The following is a 27514-nucleotide window of genomic DNA, read 5'->3' as shown; positions in this document are numbered from 1 at the left end:
AGTGGACTACGCGACGGCGACGAGTCGACCCAATGGTTATGCTCACTACGATTCTTTTGCAATGGTATATAGCTAAGTACTACCAGCAGGAGGTCAGGAATCTTATAAGATGACTTAGAGATTCTGCTGAGATAAGTGCCGACTCTCAAATGCATCTATCTAATGTCCTGATAGCTAGGAAAATGAGATATACTATACCAGCCAGTTTGGTCGCGCATGGAACGCGCCTCTATTTGACTCGCGCGCGAGCTCGTTATAAGCTTCATCTCTTTATAGGGTATCGTTCTCGTGGTTATAGATGCCTTTCGATAGTCATATTCGGAAAATATTTGATAAGGAGACCGTTGATGTTTTTCATGATTCAAAAGTGCTCCTAGTTGGAGCCGGTGGTATCGGCTGTGAATTACTTAAGGATCTTATCACTATGAACTACGGTGAAATTCACATCTTAGATTTGGATACCATCGACCTTTCCAACTTGAACCGTCAATTCCTATTTCGTCAGAAGGATATAAAAGCTTCAAAATCACTCACTGCCGTCATGGCTGTTCAGCATTTTAGTCATATCTCCAAGTTGGTTGCCCATCATGGTAATATTATGGACGCTGTGCAGTTCCCCCTTTCGTTTTTCCAGCAGTTTGATATGATCTTCAATGCCTTGGACAACCTAGAGGCAAGAATGTACGTCAATAAAGTCTGTCTTTTTATCAAAACTCCACTTATGGAGTCTGGTACTACGGGCTTAAAGGGTCAGGTCCAGCCTATTTATCCCTATTCAACTGAATGCTTTGCATGTGTGCCCAAGTCCACTCCAAAAACTTTTCCACTTTGTACCATTCGTTCCACTCCTTCCAAGCCAGTTCATTGTGTTACATGGTCCAAGAACTTTCTTTTTCCGCAGCTATTCGGTCCAGATACCGTAGAAAACCTTCCCCAAAAAGGTCAAGATGCGGAACAGGACGGTGAAGCTGCAGATAAAGATTTGATGCAGGAGGCAAATGAGTTGTTTGAGCTGAAGAGGAAGGTGCTGGATGCTTCTGACGGTTTTAAAGATGCTTCGTTTGTTGATGATATCATCTTTAAGGTGTTCGCTGAAGATATCAGTAAGCTTCTGCGCATAGAAGACCTTTGGAAAAGTCGAGCCAAGCCCACTCCTTTGGACTACGGCAAGTATCGAGCTGATATCGGCAAAATGACGGATATTGAAAATTTGAAGCTTTCTGATCAAAACATCTGGACAGTTCAAGAGAACTTGGAAATATTCACTAAAGCTACTCTTCGCTTGACGATGCGTTTGTCAAAGGAGAGAGAAATTGAGTTTGATAAAGATGATGACGATACCTTGGAGTTTGTCGTAAGTGCTTCGAATATTCGGTCGTTCGTTTTCGGTATTCCTTTGAAAACAAAGTTTGCTGTTAAACAGATAGCCGGTAATATTATTCCAGCAGTGGCCACTACTAATGCCATTATGGCTGGCTTCAGTGCTCTTTCGTCGATTCACTACTTTATAAATGGTAAGAATGCGGAGGTGGCTGCTCGGGCATCAAAAATGATCTTCGACTCCTCGGTTCCCGAAAGATTCGTCAACTCATCTAAATTAGTGAGAAGTAATTTCAACTGTAAGCAGTGTTCCATCACTAGAGGAATTGCTTGTGTTGATATTGATCACATGGCTCTCGGTGCATTCAGGGATGCATTACTTAAAGAGTATCATAACGAAGATGATGTCTCTATTGCCACAAGTGATTCCCGATTATTGTACGACTTTGATTTCGACGATAACCTCCAGCGACCTTTGAAAGATTTTATCGGGGACGGTGATGTCTTATTGATTTCCGACTCTGAAGAGACATTAGACCATATTGAACTTTTAATAAAAAAAGGAATGCATTGTGTTATTCCACCCTTGGATATCCCGCCATTTAGAGAACAGGCATTTGAAGAGGATGGCGAAAAGGAAGATGCAGAAACAGAAGATAATATGAAGTCAGTGGTAGGTGATGAAGTAGTTGTGTTGGATGGGGATGATGACAAAATATCCAATACCAAGAGATCGTTAGAAGATGATGATAATGGGCCAATGGTGAAAAAGGTCAGGATGTCAGTCAACGATGAGGAAGATCCGATAATTTTAGATTAATATAAACGTTAGAATGAATACAAAGGATATCAAATTAAAAGAAGCAGGACAAATAGAAAGTAAGCAAGCGAACAACTGTATATACACGCACCGTTGGTTGACCTTAGAGGGTCCCAAAAAATCCGTGAGGCAGTTTGAATTAAAGAGTGAAAGATGAAAAGAGTGGATCAAAGTGAGTTGGATAATAAGCATCGGTGTTTTGAAAAATACCTCACAAATAAAGAAGCCATGGAAAGAAGAGAAACGAGAGACATAAAGGAAGAAGAAAATAGAAAACGATCTAAGAAAAGGAAAGAGGTAAAGGTAAAGTAAAAGAAAACAAAGGAATCATAGCATAATTGATAAAGGAGTGTTGGTTCAGTTCAAGATATTTTTTGAATTTGATCTACTTCTAAGCTTGCTGAGCCAGCCCTTATTCTCCTTGGAAGGAGACTCAGTAACGTTAGAGGCAGAAGCATTCAAAAGTAGGGAGTCATCGGAATTCTTTTCTCCTGAAGACGAGAGTGGTAAAGCATTTAAGATATCGTCAGTGGCACTGCTCTGTGAACGCGATTTAGGAGAAGTTCTGGGTGATATTAAAATGTTGAGGGGTTTGGCCAAAGTGTGAAGGAAATGGTGGGAGGGTGAATGGGAATCAGAACTATGGGAATCGGAAGAATGGAGGGTATCTGGAGAGCTCAATGGTTTGAGAGTGTTGCCAATAGAGTGACTTGGGGATTCAGATGATGGCAGAGTAAAGTTATCAACATTGATAGGAGGTGGAGGTTCTAGCTGTAACTGCGAAAGGGTGACCTGTGGATGCACAGGCACAACCACCGCCCTCGTACTGCTCTCTTCTTCCTCTGTCGTCATTCCAAGATCGTCTATACTATCAGTCTTCACCATGGACAATTTGTCCTGAGAGGTCGTGACTCGAATCATGTCTGAAGGGTGGGGCACGGAAGACAAAGATTTGCTATGCTTTCTAGTAGTATAAGAACTCTTTGGAGGTAAAGACTCAAATTTAGAGGAAGCTTCGCTGCCCTTCCTCTCTGTTTCTCCGTGTTCTGGAGCTTGTTCCTCTGCCTCCTTCGGTTTCTTAGCTTCCGCTGCCAGTCGAGCAGATTCTTGCGCAGCAGGAAGAATTTTATGAGAATATTCAATCATAAATTCGACAACCAAGGAGGACAACGCATATTCATCGGGTGATAAATCATGATCGGAGTGTGAAAGAATCGAAGGTTGAAAAATGGCAGCCAAATTTTTGGCAGGCATCCGGTTTTTCTCCGAATGCATATTGAATATGGCCAACAGATCAAGTATGTAGAATAAAAGCTGACGTCTAAGCTCAGGAAGTTTGTCAAGCAAGTCTGCATAGTCCTTTAATGCTTCTCTGCGTTCTCTAATCAACTTCCGTTTGTGCAATTTTTTCCTGTGCTTCTTATCTTCTCTATCTTCTTGTGATTGTTGTTTAGCTGAATCGGTGACAGCCCCGGTCTTTGAGGAATTTTCTTGCTCTTTGATCTTCGAAGCCTCCTTCCCCACATGAGACATACGTTTCTCCTTATCTTTTAGGTACTTCAAAATCGCTGATCGAGAACGAAGAGGTTCTCTGAAATCCTCATACAATGCCAACGGAATCAAGGGCTCGGGCAAAGCACCCAGATATCGCCTTAGAAGAGAGGCAGCGTCATGAACAGTGAATCCGTCCCAATCGATCTTGGCACCGTAATCAGGAGGAGTGGAGAAAATGATTTGTAGTTGTTTGATACGTTTGTTAGAACCTGCCATACGAAAAATTCCTTCTATATCCAAAGCATTCTTCTTGAGATATAGACCGCAAGAAGCAACAACACGCGGAATACGGCCATAGACCACAAGACCATTACTATCGGAGGATATATATATTCGACCTTCGGCAATTTGAACAGACTCTTCTAATGGGACACCAAACACTGGGGAGTTGCCGATGTTATCCAGTTGTCTTTGCAAAATGAAGCTGTCTCTCTGCCGTTTCAATTGCTCTTGCTGATTGCTGTTAACAGAGCTAGTGCTTGAATCCCTGCCAAAATATGATGAAAGTGGCCGGAACGTGTGTGAGGACCTTGACTTATACGTCAGTTTTGGACGAGGCTGAGTAGCGGTGGACCCGTGCACGGTAGTAGACGTAGTAGGTGCATTAGTGGAAGGGGTTGTTGCTATAATAGTAGCAGAAGAATTGGGATTGACAGATGATGGGGTTGTGGCAGTGCTGGCAGCTGGACACTTATTTTTAGGAGTGTTGATAGATGACGTAATTGGAGAGGCCAGTGCAGAAGCTGCAGAAGAAGCGCCTGACGGGCTCAACAACGGGGATTTCAATCGTGGCTGAGACGGCTGTGAGGAAGTGTGAGAGTTGGTAGTGCTACTAGCCTTCAAGCCCTTGAACCAACCGGTAAGGGTAGATTTGTTAGGAGATGATGAAGGAGTAGTCATTGTAGAAGGGCCTAGTTTCCCGCCTGGCTGTTTATCACTGTGAAATGCGGCAAATACAGGCAAGTTGGTAACTAGCCGAAAAAGAGCTGCGGGAACTGTTGACTATTGAGTTGGTTCAAAACTGGAGAAGCAAAATGTTGAGGGGAAACAATGTAGATATATCTCAAGCAGATGGAAATTAAAACAACAGAAGCCCTGAAGCCAGTCAATGTATAACTCAAAAATGAAGGTTAATCCAGTAAACGATAAGATCCTGGTGAAGAGAAAAGCAAACAATAAGCGGCGAACAACAAGAAAGAAAAATATATATATATATATATGTGACAATATTATGCAAATGATGAATGTAACGGAAGAAAAATACAAAAGAAAAAATTCATTATTATGATGGTAAAGAGAGTAACGGGGAAGTTGAGACGGGTTGCTAAGAGGAGGTGGCAAAGAAGAGAGTAATGGTGGAAGAAAAGAAAAAGACAATGATATAACTTTAGAGGGTGATGTCGACTAGCTATTACTAGCGCTAACCACTTCTGACCAGTTCTGACCTATTCTTGATTAGCCCTGTTTAGGCAAGAATTGCGTATGTGTACGTGTGATTTTTAGGTTAATTAGGGAGGGGCCTCTTCTATCTTGCCCAGAATTTTGGGCCAGTAAATGAGATAATCAATTATTGTCTGGAGATACTTTTAAGGTGTAAGGATGTACTTTGTATTTTCTGTTGCAATTAAAGAGGCGGGGCGAGGTTACGCAAATAATAGCAAGAGAGAGCAGAATTGATACAGAATAAGGAGCTTCAGCTTTTTCTAACTTGATAACTGGCTTTAGAAATTTGAGTTTAGTAATGAGTTTTAAAGGATTTCAGAAGGCTGTGGTGCGTGTGCCACAGTCACTACGGCAGAAAATGCACATGGGAGAGCAGACACAGGATCCGGTGTATGAAGATGCAGAGAGACGGTTCAAGGAGTTGGAGGTTCAAACGAAACGGTTGAACGATGAATCTAAGCGGTACCACAGAGCGGTCGATGCTATGTTGGATCACCAAATTGGGTTTTCCAAGGGAATCGAGGAGATTTACAAGCCAATCAGTGGTAAAGCTTCTGACCCCAACAGTACCATCCCAGAGGGTAATCCTGAAGGTATTGAAGCTTGCGAACAGTTCCGTGAGGTTATGAAAGAGTTGAAGGATACTTTGAAACCAGATTTGGATCTTATTGATACTAAGATTGTTCAACCCGCACAAGAATTGTTGAAGATTATAGAAGGCATTAGGAAGATGGCCACCAAACGTAACCACAAGCAATTAGATCTTGATAGGCACCAGCACTCGCTTAAAAGTCTTCAAGAAAAGCGGGATAAGGCAGCTAAAACTGATGAGACCAAATCCTTGAAGTATGAAGAGAAAATATATAAGGCTGAGAATGATTTGGCCATTTCCCAACAGGAATTCGACTATTACAACGAGATGATGAAGGCCGACTTGCCAGCACTGTTCCGAATGGAGTCCGAGTTCATTCATCCCTTGTTTATCTCGCTTTACTACATGCAGTTGAATGTTTTCTATACCCTTTCGAGCAGAATGGAGGAGATGAAAATCCCATACTTTGATTTGTCTTCTGACATTCTCGAAGCTTTCAAGGCCAAGAGAGGGGATGTTGAGGAGAGGGCCGAGAGTATTGGTATTACTCATTTCCGTCTCGGCTATAGCCGGTCAAAGTTGGATGCAACTAAGCGGAGATTGGCTGTTCAGCATGGTGTTGAACCAGGTTCTCCTGGAGCTGTTCCTTACGGTCAGGCTGCTCCTTATGGTCAAGCTGCTCCAGCATATGGTCAGGCTACTCCGGCATATGGTCAGGCTGCTCCTTATGATCAAGCTGCTCCAGCATACGGCCAGGCTGCACCAACATACGGTCAGCCTGCCGTCACACCTGCTCCTGTGTATGGTCAATCTCCTGTCGCAGGCTACGGCCAGACACCTCCTCCTTCCACGTCTACTACTGGATATGGCTACGGCTACGGCGACAAGAAAACGCCAGCCGGTACTTTCGCTCAATCTCCTCCTCCTTCGGTAGCAACAGCCATCCCCCCTACTTATAGCGCTTCCCCAATTGCTGCCGTGGCAGCCGCCATAGCGCCTGGTGCTTCTGGTGAACTTTGTACAGCATTGTATGACTACGATGCCCAAGCAGATGGCGATCTCAGCTTCAAAGCTGGATCACAGATCACTATCATTCAGAAAACGGCCGATCAGAATGGCTGGTGGACGGGTTCTCTCAACGGTGCTACTGGTGTTTTCCCAGGTAATTATGTTCAACTTAACTAAATGAGTATATTTTATGTTACCAATAAATTTATTGTATAAAGAGTAGTTCTGTTTGCCTAAGTAGTCCTGTTTGCGTTTTCTTTTTTCTTCACATATTTCTCTCATCTACAGTTATTATGCCTGCCGGTTCTTTGCGTGCCAAGTTGACGGCAATGTCCCATCGGAAGGGAAAGCGTATAGGTAGCGATACGAAGAAAAAAACGAAAAAGCCCAAGAAACAGATCGGAGAAGCCGATAAGCTTCTGGAACGTGACTATAATGGGATCAATTTGTTTGAAAGATACCCCAATTTTGCCAAGTTGCATGTCGAGAGACTCATTATGGATGAGAATGTGGAAGATGAAGAGTTGGAAGAAAACCTACAGATAATATTGGGAGCCATTCGATTTCTTAATAGTCTCCAGTTTCAGGCTTCACGTATCAATAAGGAGAAGTTATTCCGCAAATTCAATCATAACTTCCCACAGCTCGTCATAGTGGATCAATTGTACTGTATTATGGCAAAAACCGGCTCAGAGACGTTTATAGATCGAAACATAGAGCAGCTCATCACGCTGCAAAAGGTTAAACTGATTGATCTCAACAACGAGAACTTTAACTTTCGATTAATTATTTTGTACGAAGACTTCTTGAAGGTGGTAAAGGATACTTTCAAGGACGAAAAGGTAATGAAGAGGTTCATCAATCTTATAGAGGACTATCCAAATTTGTTGCAAATCGATGGAGCTTTGTTGAAGAGATACGCACTTGATACCACCCAGTTGATCCATCTAGGATTTCTCAGTATTTCAAGAGAACGGAAGGGTGGTGATAGTGAGGCTGTCTACAACATCAGTTTACCCAATTTGGGGCCTTTTTTAAAGATCGTTAATGTAGGCATGCGATTTATTTGCCGAGTGTGTCAAGAATACAGACAGAATCAGATCTTGGAGAAGCATCTGATTGAAAAGTATAGTCATGATACTATCATATACAGAAGGATGAGGGGACTGAATTGGACTTGGTTGCTGAGTGTAATGGTTGGTTCTGGGCGGTTGGAGTGCTACAGTACGCCAGTAGGAAGGGTGTATAGATTGACGGGTAAGTAAATCACATATCGACTGGCAAGTCACAAAAAAAGCTTTAATTAAATGTTCTATCTAATACATGCCAAAGAAATCAGGATCTCACCTTCTGTCTGTTCATAGTTCTTCTCTGTCTTCTATCGCTCTGTCTCTTGGCCAACTTGTCCTGTTCTTCAGGGGTCAACTTAGCTCTACGATCCTTTTCAGCCTCGGCCTTCTTGCTGTCTAGATCCTCCTTACGAGCAGTCTCTAAAGACTTCTTCAACTTGGCGTACTCACTTTCACGCGTCTTCTTACATTTTCTAGTGACCTCTGGTCTGAAAGCAGAATTCTTGCAGACAAAGTCAATGTAAGTCTTTAGCAAAAAGCTGAGAAATTCATTAGCAGCGGCAACATCGGCCTTGGTCTTAGGAACTCTCATCTCTAAAACAAACCTCTTAGAAGGCTTTAACTTCGAAAGTCTGTCCGGCTTCTCCTCTGCCTGATCGGTGACGGCAAAGAATTTGATCAAGTCCTTGCACTTCTCCAATAGGTCTGGGAACTCGCTCGAATAAAGTGTGCTGGTCATCTGAGGAGCCTCGTTCATGAAGACGAACTGAACAGGAAGCTTGTCACTTTCTGATGTCTTGGTCAAGGAAAGGAAATAGTTCTCCTTTCTGTACTCATTCATGTGATCCTTATGGACAATGGCCCATATAAAATCGTCAAACTTGCTAGATCCATCGGCATCGATCTGGAAATTGAAGCTAACCTTATCTTCAGGAGCAGGCAAGGATTCAATGAAAAAGCTGGAAACATATTCCATCACCCAGACGAATGGATTCTGACGAGATTGTAACTCGAATTTGGCAATCATCGATTCGATTCTTAATCTGCCAGTGGCATAAAAAGTGAAATGTTGGGTGTCATCTTTGGCCATCAATCTAGACTTGGTGACACCCACCTGGAAGAAGTTCTCCTTGAAAACAGGCAAAATGGAGTTAACAAACTTGTTTACCAACTTCTCATTGTACTTAGAACCAAGGTAGAAAGTTATCAGGTAGAGAGCAATGAAACTAACTGTGATCATTTCAAGTTTCCATGGATATTTCATCAATCTTTGCTTCAACGGCAAAGCTGCGAGTTCTTGAAGAGTGAGTTTACCTCCAGAAGTGGCGGCAGCTCTGTCTGTGGTGGCCGAAGTGATGGCCGAAGTGGTTGTCTCTGCGGCAACAGTAGCTGCAGCCAATAAAATGGCCTTGATGAAACTGAATGCAAGCATAGTTACGGTGGTGATGGAAGGAAGGAGGTGTTCGTTCTTCGTTGATATTATCTTTCAAGTGGACGTTTTTCGAGGGTGACACCGCTCACCGGGTACCGGGAGCCCTCCCAACGAAACCGCGTGTGCGGGGTGCCCAGCGTGCGCAGCGTGCACTGGGAGCACCGGGAGCACCGGGACCATTTCAATCTTAACCCTTTAGCACATAGCTTAGCTTATATTTACAGGCTTATATGAATAAATATCTCTCTAACGGTTACCTCCAACATCTCCCACGTCCAACCGTGAATTCTTAATGTAGTAATGTCTGTTTCTTGGTCTGTATTTGACAGGTCTTCTGACCACATCCACACGTAGAATGTTAGGGTGGAACACCGGAATATGTATATCAACGCCGACACCTCCCACTTTGTTTCTAATTAAAATGTCGGATGCGACACCTTGTCTTTTAACGGCAAGAATCTGACCCGTAAGAGGCTTCTGATCTTTGTAGACGATGGTAACAATGTCGTCTGCTCTCAATCTTCCAGGGTTATCGAGTTTAAATTGTTTTCTCTTCTGCCCTGTCTGATCCAGCTTAGAATATTGTGCTTCCCTGATATAGCTCATTAATGGCATTCCTCCTCTTTTTGCAGGTATCGGTTCATACACCTTCATTTTAGCTAGATGATGATGTTAGTATTGGCTCCTCAAACAACTTTTTTCAATTAATTTCACCTACCTCCTAAACGAAGAGTAGACTTCGAAAACATCCGTATCTGCTGGGTGAACATATCTTCTTGTCTAGTCAATAATGATAAACTGGTTGGTTAAGGCTTGAAAAAAAATTTCGGCCTTTCCACTCGGCTCTATTTTTTGGGGGGGTGCTTCAAAAAGCCTTATTAAATTTACTTACTCTAAATCACTAACATCTACATCGATCTTATAGCCATCTTCGCCGTTTTCCTCCAAAACTTTGCGGCTCACTTTCCAAACGTGAACAATATTATCGTCAGAACAACTTGCCACGCACCAAGGAATCTCAGTACTGAACTGGAAATCATTGACACCACCCGTATGTCCTCCGTGCATCAGAAGTAGCTCAGGTACACCGTCTTCCATTTCGTCCGGTAATTGCTCCTCGCCAATCTTATTGATGTCCCACAAAATAATTCTTCTGTCCATTGATGATGACGCCACTACATTTTCATGGAATGGATCCCATTCCACATTAGTAATTGGCTTAGTATGGCCCATCATAATATGTAGTTGTCTACTGGTGTCTCTTAGATCGTAGAGATACACGTTAGAGTCTTCTCCTCCCAGTGCGAACAAATTTTCTGAGAATTTCGAAAAGCAGAGTGTATTAAATGACGTATTATCACTTAGAGCAGTGCTAATGGAAGGTGAAGAAACTCTCTTATCCATGTACACGAATTTCTTGTCTTCAGAAACAGATCCAAACGTATTTCCTGAAAAATTATGCCATCTGACATCGTTCACAATATCAGTATGATTATCGTATACATGAGTCGGTTTCAGCATTGGTTCCTTTTTCTGGGTCTTGTAGTCCCACAATGCTACGGTATTGTCATCGCTCGAAGTAAGAAGCTCTCCTGTCACCACTGGATTCCATGAAAGTCCAAATCCATTTGCCTTATGATGAACGAGTGTAGTTTTGAATTCCTCGTTCATTTTACTGTCCAATTCGTAAACATACGTGTCTCCCTGGCCATTGATTGTAGCCACACTGTGGGGATGCTGTGGCATGTATCTTGCACGGTTTATCTCACAATTCTGCTCAAATTTCTTTGAAATCTTGAGTCGTGAGTTCACAGTCTGCATTTCCTCGGGTGTCATCGGCTCTGCTTCAGGGAAAATCGATTTAGGCACCTGCATGGATGCAATTTTTAAATAGTTGATGTCCTCTCCGGACGTATGTGTTGTGAGTAAGATGTTTCTCAAAGTGGCATACTTTGTATCTTTCGTCTTGTTTTCAAAAGTGCCTTTAGGAACCCATTGGATGGATAATGACGGCCAGGTCAATGCAGTCTCGCTGATAAAATCATACATGTAACGACAATTCTTTCGCCAGAGTTTGTACTCTTCAACAATGGTCAGTTCCTCATCTTGGTTTTCATCTCCCGATTGCGGGCTTTCGGTGGCAACTGCCGTTGGAACTGCCGTGGCTTTTCTACTCTCCTTCTCTTCTGAACTCATAACTTGCAAGTATAAGGAGGAAAGAGGAAATGGCGTGTTCTCAAGGGCTGATTTAAGTCCGCTGTTTTTTTTTCTCTCCTTAGTATTTAATCGCGCGGAAAGGCAGCTTTAGACCACTGACTTGGATAGGCATATTCCTATGGTTTCATGGTTCATATCCAATGAATGTGTCTATTGAGTACAATCAGATCGTTCGAGAGTACTCCAATCCTGCCGGAAAGTACTTTACTTCCCTCGCTCTCTCCTCGTGTGCTGATTCCACACTCTCTGTTCGGGCCTGTACTATAGAGGATAGAGTATTTCATATTAGGGTGAATCCAGACGGCTGGTATGTTCACAATTCCCCAAGCATTGGAATCTTTGCGACTTTTGAGGCACTTGCGTCAGAGATTAGTACTGCGTTCAGAGACTCGTGGTGGAACGAACTCAATAGTACATTGGAAAGACTAAGTGATTGATTAACTGCACTAGACATCTTACATAGAATAATCTTTTTACACATATTTCCAGTACTCAGATTCTACCACTGTTGAAAAGTAGGTTTATATGTTGACTTAGGAACTCATCAGTGTAGAAATCAGATCTTCTCACAACTTCCTCGTCAATATTGCCACTCTCACCAAACGACATCGAATCGCTCGACAAGATCTTCAAGTATTCACTGTTGCGATCCTGAATCTTCCTGAGAAAGCCCACAGGATCATCACTGAGTTTGCGGTAAAAGTCATACTTTAGCTTCGAATAATTGAGCATTTGCATGTTCAATCGTAAGTTATCAATCAATCGAGAAAGCTCCTCTGATGACTGCTTGTTCAACACATGCTCCGAAAGTAGTCTGTTGATAGATGCAATTTCTTCCGCCCCTGGTTTCATATGAGGATCTATGAGTTTTGAGTTCACTTTCAAATCAATCACGACATCTCCCAGCGTGGTGCTGCGTAAAGTGTTGATACTGTACTGGATTTTAATTGGCTCGATCGGTTTCAAGAGTTTAGTGGAAATCATTTCCATCATCTGTGGAAGCGTGAGAGTGTTTAGTCCAAATATCCTGTACAATAAGTCATCTGCCTTAATTGTCACGATTTTCTTCTGTTGCTGAGGTGCCTGTTGGATCTGCTGATGTTGAACGTGCCCGTTAGTAACCACAGAAGCTGAGTGTGGAACAGTTTTCACCTCAAACAAGTTGTTAACCTTGATGTAGTTGAAGATCTTGTGAATGCAGTCGGACTGCGTGATTTCAGTGGTTCCCAGTAACTCGATCAAGGAATCTTTCACGATCTGAAGCTTAATGGGGAACATCTTGGGTTGAATCACTATATTGGCAATGACTTCCTTTTCTGATGAATCTACATTTTCTCCCTTTGGCACTTCACTTTGGGGAATTGACGAACCACCACGGCGAATATCCATTCCATCAAACTGCTTTTGAGTTCTTTCAGCCTCTGGCATCTGTGGATCTTCGTGCCACTCAACGATGCGCGTATTGGGACTCTCGTGGCCACCGCCAACGCCAGGAGCTGGTTTAATCACTAAAGTATCATTCTTTCCATCTTTAGCTTTTAGTTCAACGCTCAACGACGATAAAAATGTGCTGAACTTCTTGCGAGAAGGAGAATCTGCAGGTTCCTTCTCTCCAAGAAGGCGACCTTCAACTCGAAGAGTCCACACTGGTTGCTGCTCCGTATCATCGTTAGGATCCGTTTGCCATGGCTGACTTTCTGACGTGTTGTAGATAAAAATTCTCAAGATATCCGTGTCTTTAGCATCCTCTTGAGAATAGCCTCCTGCTATAGATTGTTGATAATCCTGAATATCTAATAGCTTTTTGTTAATCATAAGGTCGAGCTCTCTTTCCTTTGTCTTCAACTTGTTGAATAGTCCCACTTTCTCTGGAAACTTCTTCTCTAAAGATTTGGATATCGTGATGTCTGTTGGCTTTAAGTGAACTGACGCGATAGGTCCTCCTTCAGGACGAGCTTGTTGTGCTTGCGACCCGGCACTGCCGCGATGCGGAGGCATGCTATGCTGCGTTCCGACTGGCTTCTTTGGTCTGTAACGAGAAGACATGGGGATTATGTTTAAACTATGGGCAAAAGAAAGTAGTGAAGGTTGTTATTATGTATTTTTACTATCAAGTCAAAATTTCTGGACCCTCGCGCTTCGTGTAAGGGCTTCGTAACCAAGGTTTTTCACTTTGATCTAAAACGTATTATTAAGAGAGAAAAGAAGTACAGAGATATTGAATATCTAAGCTTGTAGTGATTTATTCCGTAACCAATTCCTCTTCGATGGCAGCCTCAATAACCTTCAATTCTGGAATGTCGATCTCCTTAATTTTTTTAGGCAAAGTTGCCAACTTCTTCAAGTCGTGAGGGAGAACGTCTTTCTCGAAGGAATAGCCGGTAATATCACCCAACGCCTTGTTAACCACCTCTGAGAATTTGGCAGGATGAGCCGTAGATAGAGAGATGTAATTAATTGCAGTATCCTCACCATCTTCTGCTATAATACGTTCAGCAACGGAGATACCAACAGCAGAATGTGGGTCCAAAATGTAGTGGTTGGAAGTATTCTGGTAGGTAGACCGTATAGTACGAACAGTTTCGTCATTACTGACAGAGCCCGATAACAAAAACGACTGGGCGAGTCTCAAAGTCTCCTCAGCCACCCTGAAGGCACCTTTAGAAGAGAGCTCGTTCATGAACTGGTTCATTATACTGCCGGCCTCTCTATCATCTTTAGAGGCAACAGTATCTCTAACCATATACCACAAGAATCTCTCAAAGTTTGAAGAGACACAGATATCCATTGCCGGAGAATAGGTAACCTTAACAGGTGCTTTATCATAGGTACCAGTTCTGAGAAATCTATTAAGAATATCATTTTCGTTGGTAGCGACAACTAGCTGTTCCACAGGTAAGCCCATTTGCTTAGCATAATAACCAGCAAGAATATCACCAAAATTACCACTTGGCACGACGAACTTAACTTTCAAGCCGCTTTTCTGTGCCTCCGGAACTTGTCTTAAAAGTTGGAAGTAACCGTGATAATAGTAGGTAATCTGGGCAAGAATACGTGCCCAGTTGATAGAGTTAACGGCACCAACGTGGTACTTATCATTGAACTTTACATCGTTGAACACCTGCTTCACAAGAGACTGGCAGTCATCGAACGTACCCTTAACAGACAACGTATGAATGTTTGCATCCTGAACGGTGGTCATCTGTTGTTCCTGAAGAGGAGACACGCGACCTGTTGGATAGAGAATAAACACAGATACGTCCTTTTTGTTACGAAGACCATAAATGGCAGCAGAGCCTGTATCACCGGAGGTAGCACCAACAACGGTGATTCTATCGTGAGTAACACCGGCAGCCTTCTTACTGTTCTTCTTCAATAGGAAATACTCAAATAAGTTACCCAAAAACTGAAGAGCCACATCCTTGAAGGCATACGTTGGGCCGTGGAACAACTCCAATAGGTAAAGGTTTTGCTGAGAGTCGATCTTGACCAATGGTGTGATCTCAGGTGAACGGAACTTTGAGTACGACTTAGAGATCAATTCTGCCAAATCAGTGTCGGGAATCTCTTCCCGGCTCACATAGAGACGCATCACTTTGAAGGCTAGCTCCTGGAATGAGAGGTTGGCCCATTGCTTAATGAAGTCACTAGGAACATGAGGGATTTGAGAAGGAACGAACAATCCTCCATCCTCAGCAAGACCCCGAATAACAGCATATTCGAAAGGCTTTGATTGTGACTCCCGCGACCGTGTAGAACGGTATCTTTGTGAAGCTGAAGGCATGCTGGAAAACTTATGGCGAGAAGAGATCAGTTGACGATGAGATGACTACTACTATTCTTGCTCGATCTGGAACATGCGTCATACTGAGGCGGCGAAAAAAAAATTTTAAAAAACGGATTGAGATTCAAAAAAAGAGGTTCTACCCGGATTCGAACCGGGGTTTCCAGAATCAGGATCTGAAGTGATGACCACTACACTATAGAACCAAGCTTAACTAAAATAGTAGCTAGCAGCATGATCAGACAAAACTAATAACAAGGGTCTGCAAAATCAAAGCCAATTTATGGCTTTCGAGGATGATTTTCCACTCAGAATTGCTGCGGTTTATATAAACAGCTTTTCGAAGACTTCTACTATTATTACAACTACAGAATAATTTTCAATCACATCATTCAGAGATCCAATAAAGTGTATTCGACGTAATTCTCTAATCATCATTTATGTCAAGGCTTAATTTTGCTCCCAGAATTTAAAGCAGTAGAAATATCCTTACAAGACTTGCTTTGGAAAATAAGTGAAAGGAGTAAATTAATGGAAACAAAATTTATTTGAGTGATGCTGTAGTAACAATGAAATGTTTATAGTTGTATGTATATCCGCCGTAGAAGGAAACGAAGTGCGCAAAAAAGCTCCCAGATCTAGAAATCGATTGGAAACCAAACCAGCTGAGAAATATACCTGGAAATCCTTCCTTTCCTGTCCATTCACTCATTTTTTGAAGTTAATAAGTTATAATGCCTTACCCCTATCAATTCCTTAAGTGCTCCGATAAAAAAGAGCTTTTAGATGCCTACATAGGAAAACATGTGAAAGATCTTCCTACTCCTTCGTTGATCATAGACAGAAGCCAGGTGAAGAAAAACTGTATGGCCACGTTTGAAACGGTAAGAAAACTCGGGTTTGAATTCAGACCTCATGTCAAGACTCACAAAACTACCGAAGGAACCCTTTTGGAGCTAGGTGAAGGAACGGATTTCAGTACTTCTCGGATCGTTGTCTCTACGCTTACCGAGGCTTGGAACTTACTTCCTCTTGTTAAATCAGGACGTATCGATGATATTTTATTCAGTATGCCAGTAATGCAGTCTCGTCTAGGAGAAATGGCGGATCTATCGAAGTTTGTCAAGAATTTCAGAATGATGCTAGATAACCAGAAACAAGTGGATGCCTTGGTTGAGTTTAGTAAGAAGAACAATTATGCCAAGAAATGGTCGATCTTCATCAAGATTAACATGGGGTCTAACCGCGCCGGATTTGAATTGACCTCTTCAGAACTCAAACAAACTTTGCAGCAGATATTGACTACAGATGCCAGGAACTATATTGAAATATACGGCTTCTACTGTCACGCAGGCCATTCATACGGCTGCCATAGCCTGGAGGAGGCTGAAAAGGTGCTTGTAGATGAAATCAGTAGTGCCAATTCGGCCGCTAAAATGGCCCTGGAGATCGACAAATCCCTACAATTGGTTCTTTCTGTGGGTGCCACACCTACCGCGCATGCAGCTGGATTGTACAACTCCGGTCAACTTGACTCGAAGCTCTACGGTGAAGTGGAGCTACACGCTGGTAATTTTGCCTTCTGCGACTTGCAACAGGCTGGTACTAATTGCTGTAAGCTAGAGAGTATTGCATGTACGGTGCTAGCAGAAGTGATATCGGCCTATCCTGGTAGAGGTTCTCAGAAACCCGGTGAAGAGTTGGTGAATGCAGGCGTTTTAGGTATTGGAAGAGAGACAGGTGCCATTCCAGGATTTGGCAAAGTGTGCTGGCCAAAAGAATACTCGAATTGGATAGTAGGAAGAGTGAGCCAGGAACATGGTATTCTTACAGTGCTAGACCATCATGAACCTACGAAGATGATCCCTATCGGAACCAAAGTGTTAATATATCCTCAGCATACTTGCATAGCTGCTGCGTGCTATCCTTGGTATTTTATCGTGGATAATGTAGACGAAGTGGTGGATGTTTGGGTACCATGGAGAGGATGGTAATGAATGACGGAAGCCAACTCCTTCAATTCCGCTTCATCGCATCCGAAAAAGGAAATTTTCAGATTGCGAAATTTCGCTACCATGTATTCTTCAAGCCTATGGGAGAGAGTGCTCACTACTCGTTTCCCGGAGGATTGATGCTAAGAGTAACTATATAAGTAGTGTCTCATCAGCAGCCGTACTTGAGTTTATACGTAAAGTTATTTTAGTTCACTCTCAGCCAAGTTACCAGGACCTTATTCTCTTTCCAGCTACTAATCAGTAACGAAAAAAAAAACCAAGACGGTGACAGATTTTTACTTTGACTTCACTACCGTTTTACGACTTTTCTGATTCCTGTTTTCATCTTTTCCAACATGCCATCAGTTTCTCTGTCGGTGCCCAACTCGTCCGAACTTTCATCATTGGATTCGGTATCTTCCAATATTGAAAATACCCGAGATATAACGGGAAAATCAAACTACGAAAGTCCTTACACCGCAGGACATAATGACAATGCCGATAACATAGATACCGTTGACAGCGCTGACCAAAGTCATGATACAAATATCTTATGCTCTAGAAGACCGTCAACAAGAGTCACGTTGATTCAGAAGGTCACTACCATCAAACTCGATGACTCTAAAATAGTTCCTAAAGATAAGAGACGAGGTCTTTTTGCTCGGCTCTGTTTGTTGCCTGAGTATCAAGATGCGAGAGAGCTTCCAGGCAAGCTACGGCACTTTTTTGTATTTATCATTGCTTTTGTAGCCATGGTAGGTCCCATGGGAACGTCTATATTGTTTCCGGCCACAGATGACGCAGTCGAAGACTTGAATACCACTGTTTCCATATTCAACGTCGCTGTGGGTATCTATTTAGTGACTCTAGGCATTATACCCATGTGGTGGTCTAATTTTAGTGAACGACACGGCAGAAGATCCATTTACATCATTAGCTTCCTTCTTTACATCTGCTTTACTATCGGTTGTGCTCTTTCTATCACGATCAACCAACTTATCGCTTTTCGTGTCTTGTCTGGTGGCTGCGCGGCCAGTGTTCAGGCTGTGGGTGCTGGTACAATCTCTGATATGTATCCCATCACGGAGAGGGGTATGGCTATGGGCATTTTTTACTTAGGACCTTTGGCAGGCCCTTTGCTTGCCCCCATATTTGGAGGTGCCATTACCAGCAATAAGAATTTTGGATGGCGTGGAACTCAATGGTTTTTGGTCATCCTTGCATTCTGTGCAGTCATTTTAGTTGTTTTCTTTCTTCCAGAGACTCTTAGAACTCAGGATAACAAGGAAGCTATCAGAAAATTTCTTAGAGAGAGGAGAAGTCAGCGCCCCAAACAGGACATCGAGTCACAGGAAAGACATATCTCGTCTCCAGGAGATACGGCTATCCCAAGCTCAGAATGCTCTTCTGAGTCTGTCTCTTTACCCAATATTCACCAGCCTTTCAGAAATAATGAATCACCAAGATCTGACCTTTCATCGCTCTCGGACAATTCCGGGGAATCTGATGAAGAAGAGGTTGAAAGATTGGATCGAATCGTCTCTAGAATGTCCAGACATCCTTCAGTAGCGGCCGCAAAAGATGCAGAAGAAATGCCTATTGATATGGTGGTTCCTCTAAGCAGAATTCGTACTTCCGTCTCATTCAATCCAATGAAGACCGAGAACGATAGATTCGCAGACAAGGTGAATAAAGCTGATCAAAGGAAACACGAGGATATCGGCTTCTGGAAGAAAGCTCAGTACTATTTCAAGATATATGGGTGGGGGCCCATGAAGGCATTCTCATTTATGCGCTACCCTCCTGTCTTCTTGAGTATCGCCTACTCGGGGCCGTGTTTTGCTGCATTGTACGTTGTTAACTTGTCCTTGACGTACTGCTATTCACGACCACCCTACAATTTTGGACCCATGTCGGTTGGTTTGGTGTATATCCCTAACTCAGTGGCATACATTGTTGCTTCTATATGGGGTGGTAAGTTTAATGATTACTTGTTAAATAAGAAGATAAAGAAGTACGGCATTGTGGCACCAGAGGCTCGGTTTGGTATCAATGTATTCTTTGCGGCAGCACTTCTTCCTTGCTCGCTTTTGATTACTGGCTGGTGTCTACAAGAGAAAGAGCAGTGGGTGACACCACTAATTGGTACTGCATTGTTTGGATTCGCTCAGATGATTGTCATTGGTATCACCGTCACCTACTTAACAGATTGCTTACCTGGAAGGGGTGCCACTGGTGTCGCTTTAAATAATTTTATCAGACAGTTAATGGCTGCTGGGGTGTCATTTGCCACGGCCCCTCTTATCAAGGCTATTGGCATAGGCCCATTGTTATCCATATGCGCTGGAATCACCGCAGTTCTTTCTGTCATCATGGTGCTCATTGTTAAACGAGGAGATCATTGGAGAGAAACCTATAACCTTGAGAAACTTTACGATATAGTGGATAGTTAAACACATACAAATAGATTTTTTTTCATTCGGTATCACTTTCGTACTTATTATCCTTCAACCTTTGGGACCAGACATTCTCTGCCTCCACAATCGTGTTAATATTGGCCATCATCTTGTTCATAGTCTCTATGTACTCATCGTGTGGGTCAGAATCATATACTATACCACCACCTGCTTGCAAATAAGCCACACCATCCTTAACCACCATAGTTCTAAGGGCAATACACGTATCCATTGTCTTTCCATCATAGGACCAGTGACCCACAGCACCTGCATAAACACCACGTTTCTCCTTCTCAAGCTCTCCAATTAGCTGCATGGCCCTCACTTTTGGAGCTCCGGACACAGTACCAGCAGGGAAAATCGATCTGAAGGCATCGAATCTAGTTTTTCCCGGTCTAAGGGTGCCGCTCACTTCAGAAACCAAGTGCATAACGTGCGAAAACCTCTCAATGGTAAGTAATCTGTCGACACTGGTTTTCTTGGGCTGACAGATCCTGTTAACGTCGTTCCTGGCAAGATCAACCAACATTACGTGCTCTGCCCGGTCCTTCAAAGAGGACCTCAAAGTGGCGGCAAGACGGTCGTCTTCTTCTGCAGTTTTACCACGCATAATGGTACCCGCAATAGGCCTGGTGATAATCTTATCGTCAAAGTCAGATTTAACAAGCATCTCAGGTGATGCTCCCACCAATTGATAGTCCAGATAGTCGATATAAAACATGTACGGAGAAGGATTAACGGTTCTCAAATGTCTGTAAATATTAAAGGGATGCACAGTAGTTGGTCTAGCAACTCTCTGTGATGGAACAGCCTGAATGATGTCTCCCTTAAGGATATGCTGACGAAGCTCCCGTACAAACGTTTCATAACCTTCTTCTCCAATATTGGACTTAAAATTGTTACCCTGCTTAATCGGTGGCTGTGGAGGATACGGAACTGGCAAAGAATGATCCGTCAACACTTTTTCAACCTTACGAAGCTGCTTTTCGGCGGCAAGATACTTCAATTCAATGTCTTTTTTGGTATCCGAAGGATTAATTCTAACATTATCAATCGCCTGGAACCTCTGGAACGCATTATCAAAGACCAAAATCTGATCGAAAAGCATCAACGCTGCCTCAGGCAATTTTAAAACGTCTTTCAATGGCCTTCTGGTAGTAGGCTCAAAGTATTTGATACAATCGTATGATATGTATCCAACTGCACCACCGCTTAGTATAGGGATACCAGGTAACTGTGCCTGGCGGACATTCTTCAGCTCCTGTTCCAGAAGAATTAAAGGATCAATCTCTTTTCCTTGTAGAGGACCAGTTGTAATAATCTTTCTAGGGTTGACTCCCATAAAGGAGAATCTCGACACTTGTTCACCATTCTTTGTACTTTCAAAAAGGAAAGACGGAAACCTATGAGCAGAACTGTCTCCTAATTTGGTAAGTTTAAGATATGCCAAGTGCGGAGAAAGATACTCAGCGGAGAAGTAAGCATATATCGGGTACAGATTAGGTACTGTCTGGGCACTGTACGACTGTCTATCTGCTTCTATAATCTCATAGAGTTTCTCGAATGTGGGTTGAATAGGATACTAAAAGACTTCAGTTAGTAACAAAGAGTCAACGTGCATATGATTCCAGAAGTACTTACACTCATTGTCGGAGAATTGATTGGAATAAGGATAAAGATGAGTGACTAACTTTTGATAAAAAAGATCCTTGGGCCTCGCGCCGGATCTTCAAGCGATGACTCTCGAGGGACAAAAATTTTGAGAACAGATAAAGATTAGGTCCCTGAATTAACTAGTGGCAACTAAAAACAAGCTAGATTATAATATATTTGTGTAGACTTTCCAAAGATTATATCATCTCCATCTTTGCAAAATAACAGAATTGGCAAGCCCAGCCTCTCCAATAGTCTTCTCCTTCATGTCATCTATATATCTCAAGGGAAATGCAAAGGCAAGGCTCCATGTTCTGGAATCTGTAGTCTTCGAGGCCACATAGTCAAACACTGCAGAAACTTTGTCACTAGAATTGAATCCATGCACAAATCTCTCGCCTTCTGCAAGGCGTATCTGAATTCTAGCGTCTCCACCCTCTTCCTGAGTTTCTTCTTTCTTCTGCTCTTCCTGTTCCCCATTCTTCTCGAGCTCGTCCTCTACTTTCGCCTCTCCTCTATCTCCCTCGACTATGATCGTTTCTCCAGGAACAGGAGATCCCAATCTTTGACCTTCACCTAAGAATCCACCTAACTTCCGCTTTGGTGGCTTAAACGAGTCTTCCAGCTTCTTGATCACGTGAACATCAACATCCTGAAACATCTCTACATTCAACAAGCTAAGCGGAGCTCTTCCCTGATTCAATTGCTTCAAATACTCAGCATTTTCAGGATCATCGTACCGATACAATTTACCCTCATCCACTTGAAATCCTTCCTTCCAAAACGTGATAGTTCTAGTGATTTTCTCCGGAATTTTCCGTTTCAGTCTCTCGTTAGGATCCGCAATCTTAGAAGACTCCACGCTGTTCTCTTTGGATCCCAACATATATCCAGTACCCTTGAATTTGGGCTGTTTAGCTTGAGCAATTGGCTCCCTTGTATCAGGTTCTCCGGCCTCTCGTTCAGCCTTTTTAAGAAGATCCTCCACCAAATTCATAGGATTCTTACTTCCTGAATCGGCCGCTCCACTGCCATTGCCCCTGCCACCGTTGTTCTTATTATCAGGGTTCTCAACTTCTAATCCTGATTTCTCTCCTCCTGTAAACAAATTAGTCTCGTCATCATCATTATCGTCATTGTGATCAATAACATCCATCATGGTTCTAAATTTAGAGTCAGAATGTCTCTTCTCCGGATGGGAATCAATGGCAGGAGTAGGCTCTCTTCCCGCACTATCACGATAATAGTCATTAAGTGCATTCGTAAGATCATTACCATTACGTGCCAAATATTGTTCCCCAAGATCATGGGTGGCACCAGTTACATCAGAAAACTGATGAATAAGATCATCAGACATCTTGAAAATAGCTTTATATACGTAAACGTACAGATACACCTAGTAGACTGAGTTCTTTATCGATCATCCTACAAAAATAAATTGCCTTCAGAGACTGGTGCACGGATGGTGCACGGATGGTGAACGGAGAAGGCATCCAACCAGACGCCTCCAACACTCCAAGATATCTCCTCTCCCACCCTACGGTTCGTTCAATAAATCCGATGTTGAAATCCCATTAATAGTAGAAACAAAGCAAATAGTAATATATATTCAAAAGTAGTCGGGACCTCATTCTGAAAGGTCCCTTATAATTAATCACGGCATTAAATGTTGAATTAAAATGCCGTCTCTCTTTTTTTATGAGATCTTAGTCCTTCTTAGCGTACTTCTCTCTGTAGTACTTGGCAGCAGCAACCATGTTAGTCAAAGAGGCAGTAGTCTCTTCCCACTTTCTGGTCTTCAAACCACAGTCAGGGTTACACCAGAACTTCTCCGCTGGGTAACTCTTCATAATCTCACCAATTCTAGCAATGAATTCCTCCTTAGAAGGAACTCTTGGAGAGTGAATGTCGAACAATCCAAGACCAATATGATTTGGATAGTTGGCAAACTCCTGAATATAGTTTGCATCGTCCTTCTTGGAGAACTCAATGGAAACAACGTCGGCATCCAATGCCTTTATGTGGTTAGGATCCAAGTCAGAGTAGCAGAAGTGAGAGTGGATCTGAGTGGTGTCCTTAACACCAGAGGTAGCAACTCTGAAAGATTCAGCAGCCCACTTCAAGTAGTCATTTCTCTCGGCACCAGCTCTCAATGGCAAACCCTCTCTGAGAGCAGGCTCATCGACCTGAATGACATGAATACCAGCAGACTCCAAGTCTTGAACTTCGTCTCTCAAGGCCAAAGAAAGCTGCAAAGCCTGTGTCTTTTGTGGAACATCATTTCTTGGGAAAGACCATCTCAAGATAGTGATTGGACCAGTAAGCATACCCTTCATTGGCTTTTCGGTCAACGACTGAGCGTAGACAGAAGTCTTCACGGTCATTGGAGCTGGTCTGGAGACATCACCGACAATAATAGGTGGTCTAACGTATCTGGAACCATATGACTGGACCCAGCCGTTAGTGGTAAAGGCAAAACCTTTCAATCTCTCGCCAAAGTATTGAACCATATCATTTCTCTCAGGCTCACCGTGAACCAAAACATCTAGACCAACCTTCTCTTGGAAGTCAACAACACCCTTGATCTCCTTCTTGATGAAGTTGGTGTATTCCTCCTCAGAGATTGTACCCTTAGTGAATTTACTTCTCATCACTCTGATGTCCTTGGTTTGAGGGAAGGAACCAATAGTGGTGGTTGGGAACAATGGTAAGTGGAATTCGCCCTTTTGAACAGCCAATCTCTTAGGGAATGGAGAGCTTCTGGTAGCCATAGCATCATCAATACCACTCGTTCTCTTCTGAACAGCAGCATCGTTATTGATTTCATGCTCCTTTCTGTTCTTGATAGAGAGAGCGTTGGCTGCCAACTTCTCGGAAACATCTTTACCGGAAATAGCATTGGCGATAGTCACAACCTCATCAAGCTTCTGAGTAGCGAAAGAGAACCAATCCTTGATCTCTGAGTCTAGCTTCTTTTCGTTAGTCAAATCGACTGGTGTGTGCAACAACGAAGAAGCAGTGGCCACAATAACTCTATCAGCACCAATCTTTTTGATGGCTTTCTTGACCAAGGCAATAGAAGCAGCAAAGTCATTCTTCCAAATGTTTCTACCGTCAACAACACCCACAGACAAAGTCTGCTTGTCACCCAAGATAGAGGCAACCTTTTCCAATTGTTCGGGATCTCTGACAAAGTCGAAGTGGAATCCAGCAACTTTTAAGCCCTTGATAGCAGACAAATTTGGTCTAACATCACCAAAGTATGTGGTAAGAATCAACTCGGGAAGACCTTCCTCGGCGGCAAACGCATCATAGGCGGTCTTGAAAGCGGCTTGAACCTTTTTAGGCATATCTAAAACTAAAGTTGGCTCGTCAACCTGAACCTCCTTGGCACCAGCAGCAGCCAACTTCTTCAAAAGCTGGATATAGACGGGTAAGAGACTTTTCAAGAGAGCAATTGGCTCCAAATCAAGAGAATCCTTATCTGGCTTACCCAAGAACAAATAAGAAACAGGACCCAAAATGACAGGTCTGGTCTCAATACCTTGAGCTTTAGCCTCCAAGTACTCGTCAATAGGCTTAGAACCAATCAACTTGAATTCGGTAGAGTGAGAGAAAGTAGGTCTAACGTAATGATAGTTAGAATCAAACCATTTCACCATCTCCAAGGCAGGAACATCAACAGCCTTACTATTTTCAGCGGCCTTTCTTTGCAAACCTCTGGCCATAGCAAAGTACGTATCCAAAGAAGGCAAGTTGTACTTTGTGTATCTGTCAGGGATGACGTTAAAAAGAAGAGACAAGTCTAAGACCTGGTCGTAAAACGAAAAGTCATTGGATGGAATAATATCGACGCCAGCGTCCTTTTGCAACTTCCAGTTGTGAGCACGAATCTCTTTACCGACGGCCAATAACTGATCAGCACTGATCTTGCCGTTCCAGTAGGCCTCCGTGTTCTTTTTCAACTCTCTGAAAGCTCCGATTCTTGGGAAACCTAAAACTGCGGATTGAACCATGATTTATTCTGATTGAGTGTGGTGAACAGAGAAAAAGAGAAGAAGAAATCGTAATAAGGGATGAAGAATGAAAAGAAAGAAATCGCGAGGCTGGAAATACTACTCTATTTATTCAATGTAACTTGGTTCTCCTTATTTTCCCTGAAAACTTTCGTACTCGAGAGATGGCTTACAATCGATTCAAGTCAAAAAAAATTTTCAACAAATGGGGGCCTGAATATGCGGTTGGATCTCGTTCCGAAGAGACGATGGAAAATTTTTTGAGGTGGGGACTAGCGAGGCACCGGGATAGCAGGGACACCAGGGTGAGGATAGATAGTGCTGAACATAGGAAACGACCTAGTGGAACATGAACGACCAGGGAGAGTGAAATAATGTCCACGGCCTGTACGTTCTGTGGTTTTTTCCCGTGCTCATCGCCATTTTCCATGTTGATGCAAACGATCCAACATCGTCAATTTTGCATGTGACATGGTGAAAATAATCTCCGCCGCAGGCCCGGTGTAGATGGGGACTGGGACGAAGGCATGCAAGATAGAGGTACCGCGGCTGAAAAATTGACTCTTCTCCTTCAATCTAACTTCTGATGTCATACAGCTAGGTTGTAGTTAGGATACAATGGAGGATGAGGAAGATTACAACGCAACGTTGAAGAAAGAAGAGCTTGAACTTATCAAGGACAAAGAAATCCAGCGGATTTTGTCCTGCTTCAGATTGGATTACTACACTATTCTTGACACACAGCCCGGAATCGCTAAGAAAGACATCAGTAAGATCTACAGGAAGAAATCTCTTTTAATTCATCCTGATAAGACCAACAACCCGAAAGCAGTGGATGCATTTGATTTACTACGTAAGGCTTCTCGTGCTCTAGAAGACGACAAGGAACGACTGCCGCTTGACAGTGCTTGGACTGATGCTAGAAGAGATCTCATCCAAGAGAAAGGGTGGACGATTAGCGACGATCGACTCTTGAAATCCGATTTTCTAATAGAGTGGAGAGCCAAGGTAAAAGAGGTTTTGATTGAAGAAGAGTTTGCCAAAAAAGTGGCCTTGAAAAGAGAACAGGTCAATGAATCTCGTAAGAGGAAAATGGAGGAAGAAAGACAGACCGAGAGACAAGTACAGAAGGAAATAGACAAAAATTGGGAAAGCCATAGATCCGATCGAGTAGAGAGTTGGAAGAAGTTTTCTAAAAAGATAGATCATAAGAAATCCAAGAAGAAGAAAAAGAAGGCCAAATTGTTGATTTAAGAGAAAGAAGGCCAACTTGTTGATTTAAGAGAAAGAAGGTCAACTTGTTGATCTAAGTTTTCTTCCTTTGCTAAGCAAATATAATAATTCAATCCTTCTCCGGTTCACATGCATTTCCTGAATCAGCTGAATTTTTCACATCCAGAATTTTCACTTTACACCGCCTTGAGATAAAAAGAGTAACTGGTAAACTTAACTGACTGGACTGATCTTGCAAATAGATCTCGAATCTTATCGTTATGTCTACATCTCAGCTGGTTACGATTGCAACTGTGTCGTTGTTTACAGGTTGCTGTCTTGGTGCATTTTTAGCTCTACCGGTTCATTCTGGCGGCTTGCAGACCCCTACTCTTTTCGGGCTTCATCTTCCTAGTAATGGCAATTCATCTACTCCTTCTTCGACGGATTATCTGTCTGATGAGGAGCTCTCCGAGGAGACAAAACTCAAGGATGGAAAAAGTCAGGAAGAGGAAGGGAATGATGATGAAAGTCTTGTTGAGATCAATTCTTCTTCTTTGAACCAGGTGGGAGGTGAAGTCAGGATGGCTTTAGTGGTGAGAACAGATTTGGACATGACAAATGGTAAGGTGGCTGCACAGTGTGCACATGCTGCAGTTACATGTTACAAGATGATGTCAGATTCTGGATCGGAGGCCCGAAATTTGCCCATGCTAAAAAGGTGGTATGGTGGAGGCCAGGCCAAAATAACCCTCAAATGTCAGAATAAAGACCTGATGGATCTTCTCTTTGCCAAGGCATTGAGTCTTAATGTTAACGCATACGTCGTTCATGATGCAGGAAGGACGCAGGTGGTGTCTGGGAGTGCTACCGTACTAGGATTAGGACCTGCACCAAAAGCGGTGTTGGATCAGATTACCGGTAAGTTAAGGTTACTATAATA

The 27514-nt window shown here is 42.8% G+C and overlaps 16 protein-coding genes and 1 non-coding gene across 17 annotated transcripts; 7 read left to right on the top strand and 10 right to left on the bottom strand.

The window, feature by feature from the left end:
* Positions 1-298: 298 nt before the first annotated feature.
* On the top strand, positions 299-2140 carry FOA43_001552 (uncharacterized protein; the record flags this gene model as incomplete). The annotated part of the gene is made up of 1 exon (XM_038921864.1): positions 299-2140. One exon carries the CDS (start codon positions 299-301, stop codon positions 2138-2140), a length of 1842 nt encoding a protein of 613 aa, XP_038777792.1.
* Positions 2141-2497: 357 nt separating this feature from the next.
* On the bottom strand, positions 2498-4594 carry FOA43_001551 (uncharacterized protein; the record flags this gene model as incomplete). Its single annotated transcript, XM_038921863.1, has 1 exon — positions 2498-4594. One exon carries the CDS (start codon positions 4592-4594, stop codon positions 2498-2500), a length of 2097 nt encoding a protein of 698 aa, XP_038777791.1.
* An 841-nt stretch (positions 4595-5435) lies between these two features.
* On the top strand, positions 5436-6914 carry FOA43_001550 (uncharacterized protein; the record flags this gene model as incomplete). Its single annotated transcript, XM_038921862.1, has 1 exon — positions 5436-6914. One exon carries the CDS (start codon positions 5436-5438, stop codon positions 6912-6914), a length of 1479 nt encoding a protein of 492 aa, XP_038777790.1.
* Positions 6915-7030: 116 nt separating this feature from the next.
* FOA43_001549 (uncharacterized protein) lies at positions 7031-7986 on the top strand (the record flags this gene model as incomplete). Its single annotated transcript, XM_038921861.1, has 2 exons — positions 7031-7786; positions 7891-7986. The coding sequence occupies 2 exons, from the start codon at positions 7031-7033 to the stop codon at positions 7984-7986; spliced, it is 852 nt and encodes a 283-aa protein (XP_038777789.1).
* Positions 7987-8072: 86 nt separating this feature from the next.
* FOA43_001548 (uncharacterized protein) lies at positions 8073-9239 on the bottom strand (the record flags this gene model as incomplete). The annotated part of the gene is made up of 1 exon (XM_038921860.1): positions 8073-9239. The coding sequence occupies one exon, from the start codon at positions 9237-9239 to the stop codon at positions 8073-8075; it is 1167 nt and encodes a 388-aa protein (XP_038777788.1).
* Positions 9240-9485: 246 nt separating this feature from the next.
* On the bottom strand, positions 9486-10009 carry FOA43_001547 (uncharacterized protein; the record flags this gene model as incomplete). Its single annotated transcript, XM_038921859.1, has 2 exons — positions 9486-9898; positions 9958-10009. 2 exons carry the CDS (start codon positions 10007-10009, stop codon positions 9486-9488), a joined length of 465 nt encoding a protein of 154 aa, XP_038777787.1.
* Positions 10010-10127: 118 nt separating this feature from the next.
* On the bottom strand, positions 10128-11435 carry FOA43_001546 (uncharacterized protein; the record flags this gene model as incomplete). The annotated part of the gene is made up of 1 exon (XM_038921858.1): positions 10128-11435. The coding sequence occupies one exon, from the start codon at positions 11433-11435 to the stop codon at positions 10128-10130; it is 1308 nt and encodes a 435-aa protein (XP_038777786.1).
* A 513-nt stretch (positions 11436-11948) lies between these two features.
* On the bottom strand, positions 11949-13502 carry FOA43_001545 (uncharacterized protein; the record flags this gene model as incomplete). The annotated part of the gene is made up of 1 exon (XM_038921857.1): positions 11949-13502. The coding sequence occupies one exon, from the start codon at positions 13500-13502 to the stop codon at positions 11949-11951; it is 1554 nt and encodes a 517-aa protein (XP_038777785.1).
* A 196-nt stretch (positions 13503-13698) lies between these two features.
* Positions 13699-15240, bottom strand: THR4 (threonine synthase; the record flags this gene model as incomplete). The annotated part of the gene is made up of 1 exon (XM_038921856.1): positions 13699-15240. One exon carries the CDS (start codon positions 15238-15240, stop codon positions 13699-13701), a length of 1542 nt encoding a protein of 513 aa, XP_038777784.1.
* A 134-nt stretch (positions 15241-15374) lies between these two features.
* FOA43_001543 lies at positions 15375-15446 on the bottom strand. Its single transcript has one exon. It is a non-coding gene; the product is annotated as a tRNA-Gln (tRNA).
* Positions 15447-15974: 528 nt separating this feature from the next.
* On the top strand, positions 15975-17234 carry FOA43_001542 (uncharacterized protein; the record flags this gene model as incomplete). Its single annotated transcript, XM_038921855.1, has 1 exon — positions 15975-17234. The coding sequence occupies one exon, from the start codon at positions 15975-15977 to the stop codon at positions 17232-17234; it is 1260 nt and encodes a 419-aa protein (XP_038777783.1).
* Positions 17235-17590: 356 nt separating this feature from the next.
* FOA43_001541 (uncharacterized protein) lies at positions 17591-19687 on the top strand (the record flags this gene model as incomplete). Its single annotated transcript, XM_038921854.1, has 1 exon — positions 17591-19687. The coding sequence occupies one exon, from the start codon at positions 17591-17593 to the stop codon at positions 19685-19687; it is 2097 nt and encodes a 698-aa protein (XP_038777782.1).
* Positions 19688-19709: 22 nt separating this feature from the next.
* On the bottom strand, positions 19710-21337 carry TRP2 (anthranilate synthase component 1; the record flags this gene model as incomplete). The annotated part of the gene is made up of 2 exons (XM_038921853.1): positions 19710-21272; positions 21332-21337. 2 exons carry the CDS (start codon positions 21335-21337, stop codon positions 19710-19712), a joined length of 1569 nt encoding a protein of 522 aa, XP_038777781.1.
* A 208-nt stretch (positions 21338-21545) lies between these two features.
* Positions 21546-22700, bottom strand: FOA43_001539 (uncharacterized protein; the record flags this gene model as incomplete). Its single annotated transcript, XM_038921852.1, has 1 exon — positions 21546-22700. The coding sequence occupies one exon, from the start codon at positions 22698-22700 to the stop codon at positions 21546-21548; it is 1155 nt and encodes a 384-aa protein (XP_038777780.1).
* Positions 22701-23049: 349 nt separating this feature from the next.
* Positions 23050-25359, bottom strand: MET6 (methionine-synthesizing 5- methyltetrahydropteroyltriglutamate--homocysteine methyltransferase; the record flags this gene model as incomplete). Its single annotated transcript, XM_038921851.1, has 1 exon — positions 23050-25359. One exon carries the CDS (start codon positions 25357-25359, stop codon positions 23050-23052), a length of 2310 nt encoding a protein of 769 aa, XP_038777779.1.
* A 618-nt stretch (positions 25360-25977) lies between these two features.
* FOA43_001537 (uncharacterized protein) lies at positions 25978-26613 on the top strand (the record flags this gene model as incomplete). The annotated part of the gene is made up of 1 exon (XM_038921850.1): positions 25978-26613. The coding sequence occupies one exon, from the start codon at positions 25978-25980 to the stop codon at positions 26611-26613; it is 636 nt and encodes a 211-aa protein (XP_038777778.1).
* Positions 26614-26852: 239 nt separating this feature from the next.
* PTH2 (Gluconate transport-inducing protein) lies at positions 26853-27512 on the top strand (the record flags this gene model as incomplete). Its single annotated transcript, XM_038921849.1, has 1 exon — positions 26853-27512. The coding sequence occupies one exon, from the start codon at positions 26853-26855 to the stop codon at positions 27510-27512; it is 660 nt and encodes a 219-aa protein (XP_038777777.1).
* Between the last annotated feature and the right edge of the window lie 2 nt (positions 27513-27514).

This window comes from Brettanomyces nanus, chromosome 1, assembly GCF_011074865.1.
Source record: "Brettanomyces nanus chromosome 1, complete sequence".
Taxonomy (NCBI): Eukaryota; Fungi; Ascomycota; class Pichiomycetes; order Pichiales; family Pichiaceae; genus Brettanomyces; species Brettanomyces nanus.
This window is presented reverse-complemented; position numbering and strand designations above follow the sequence as displayed.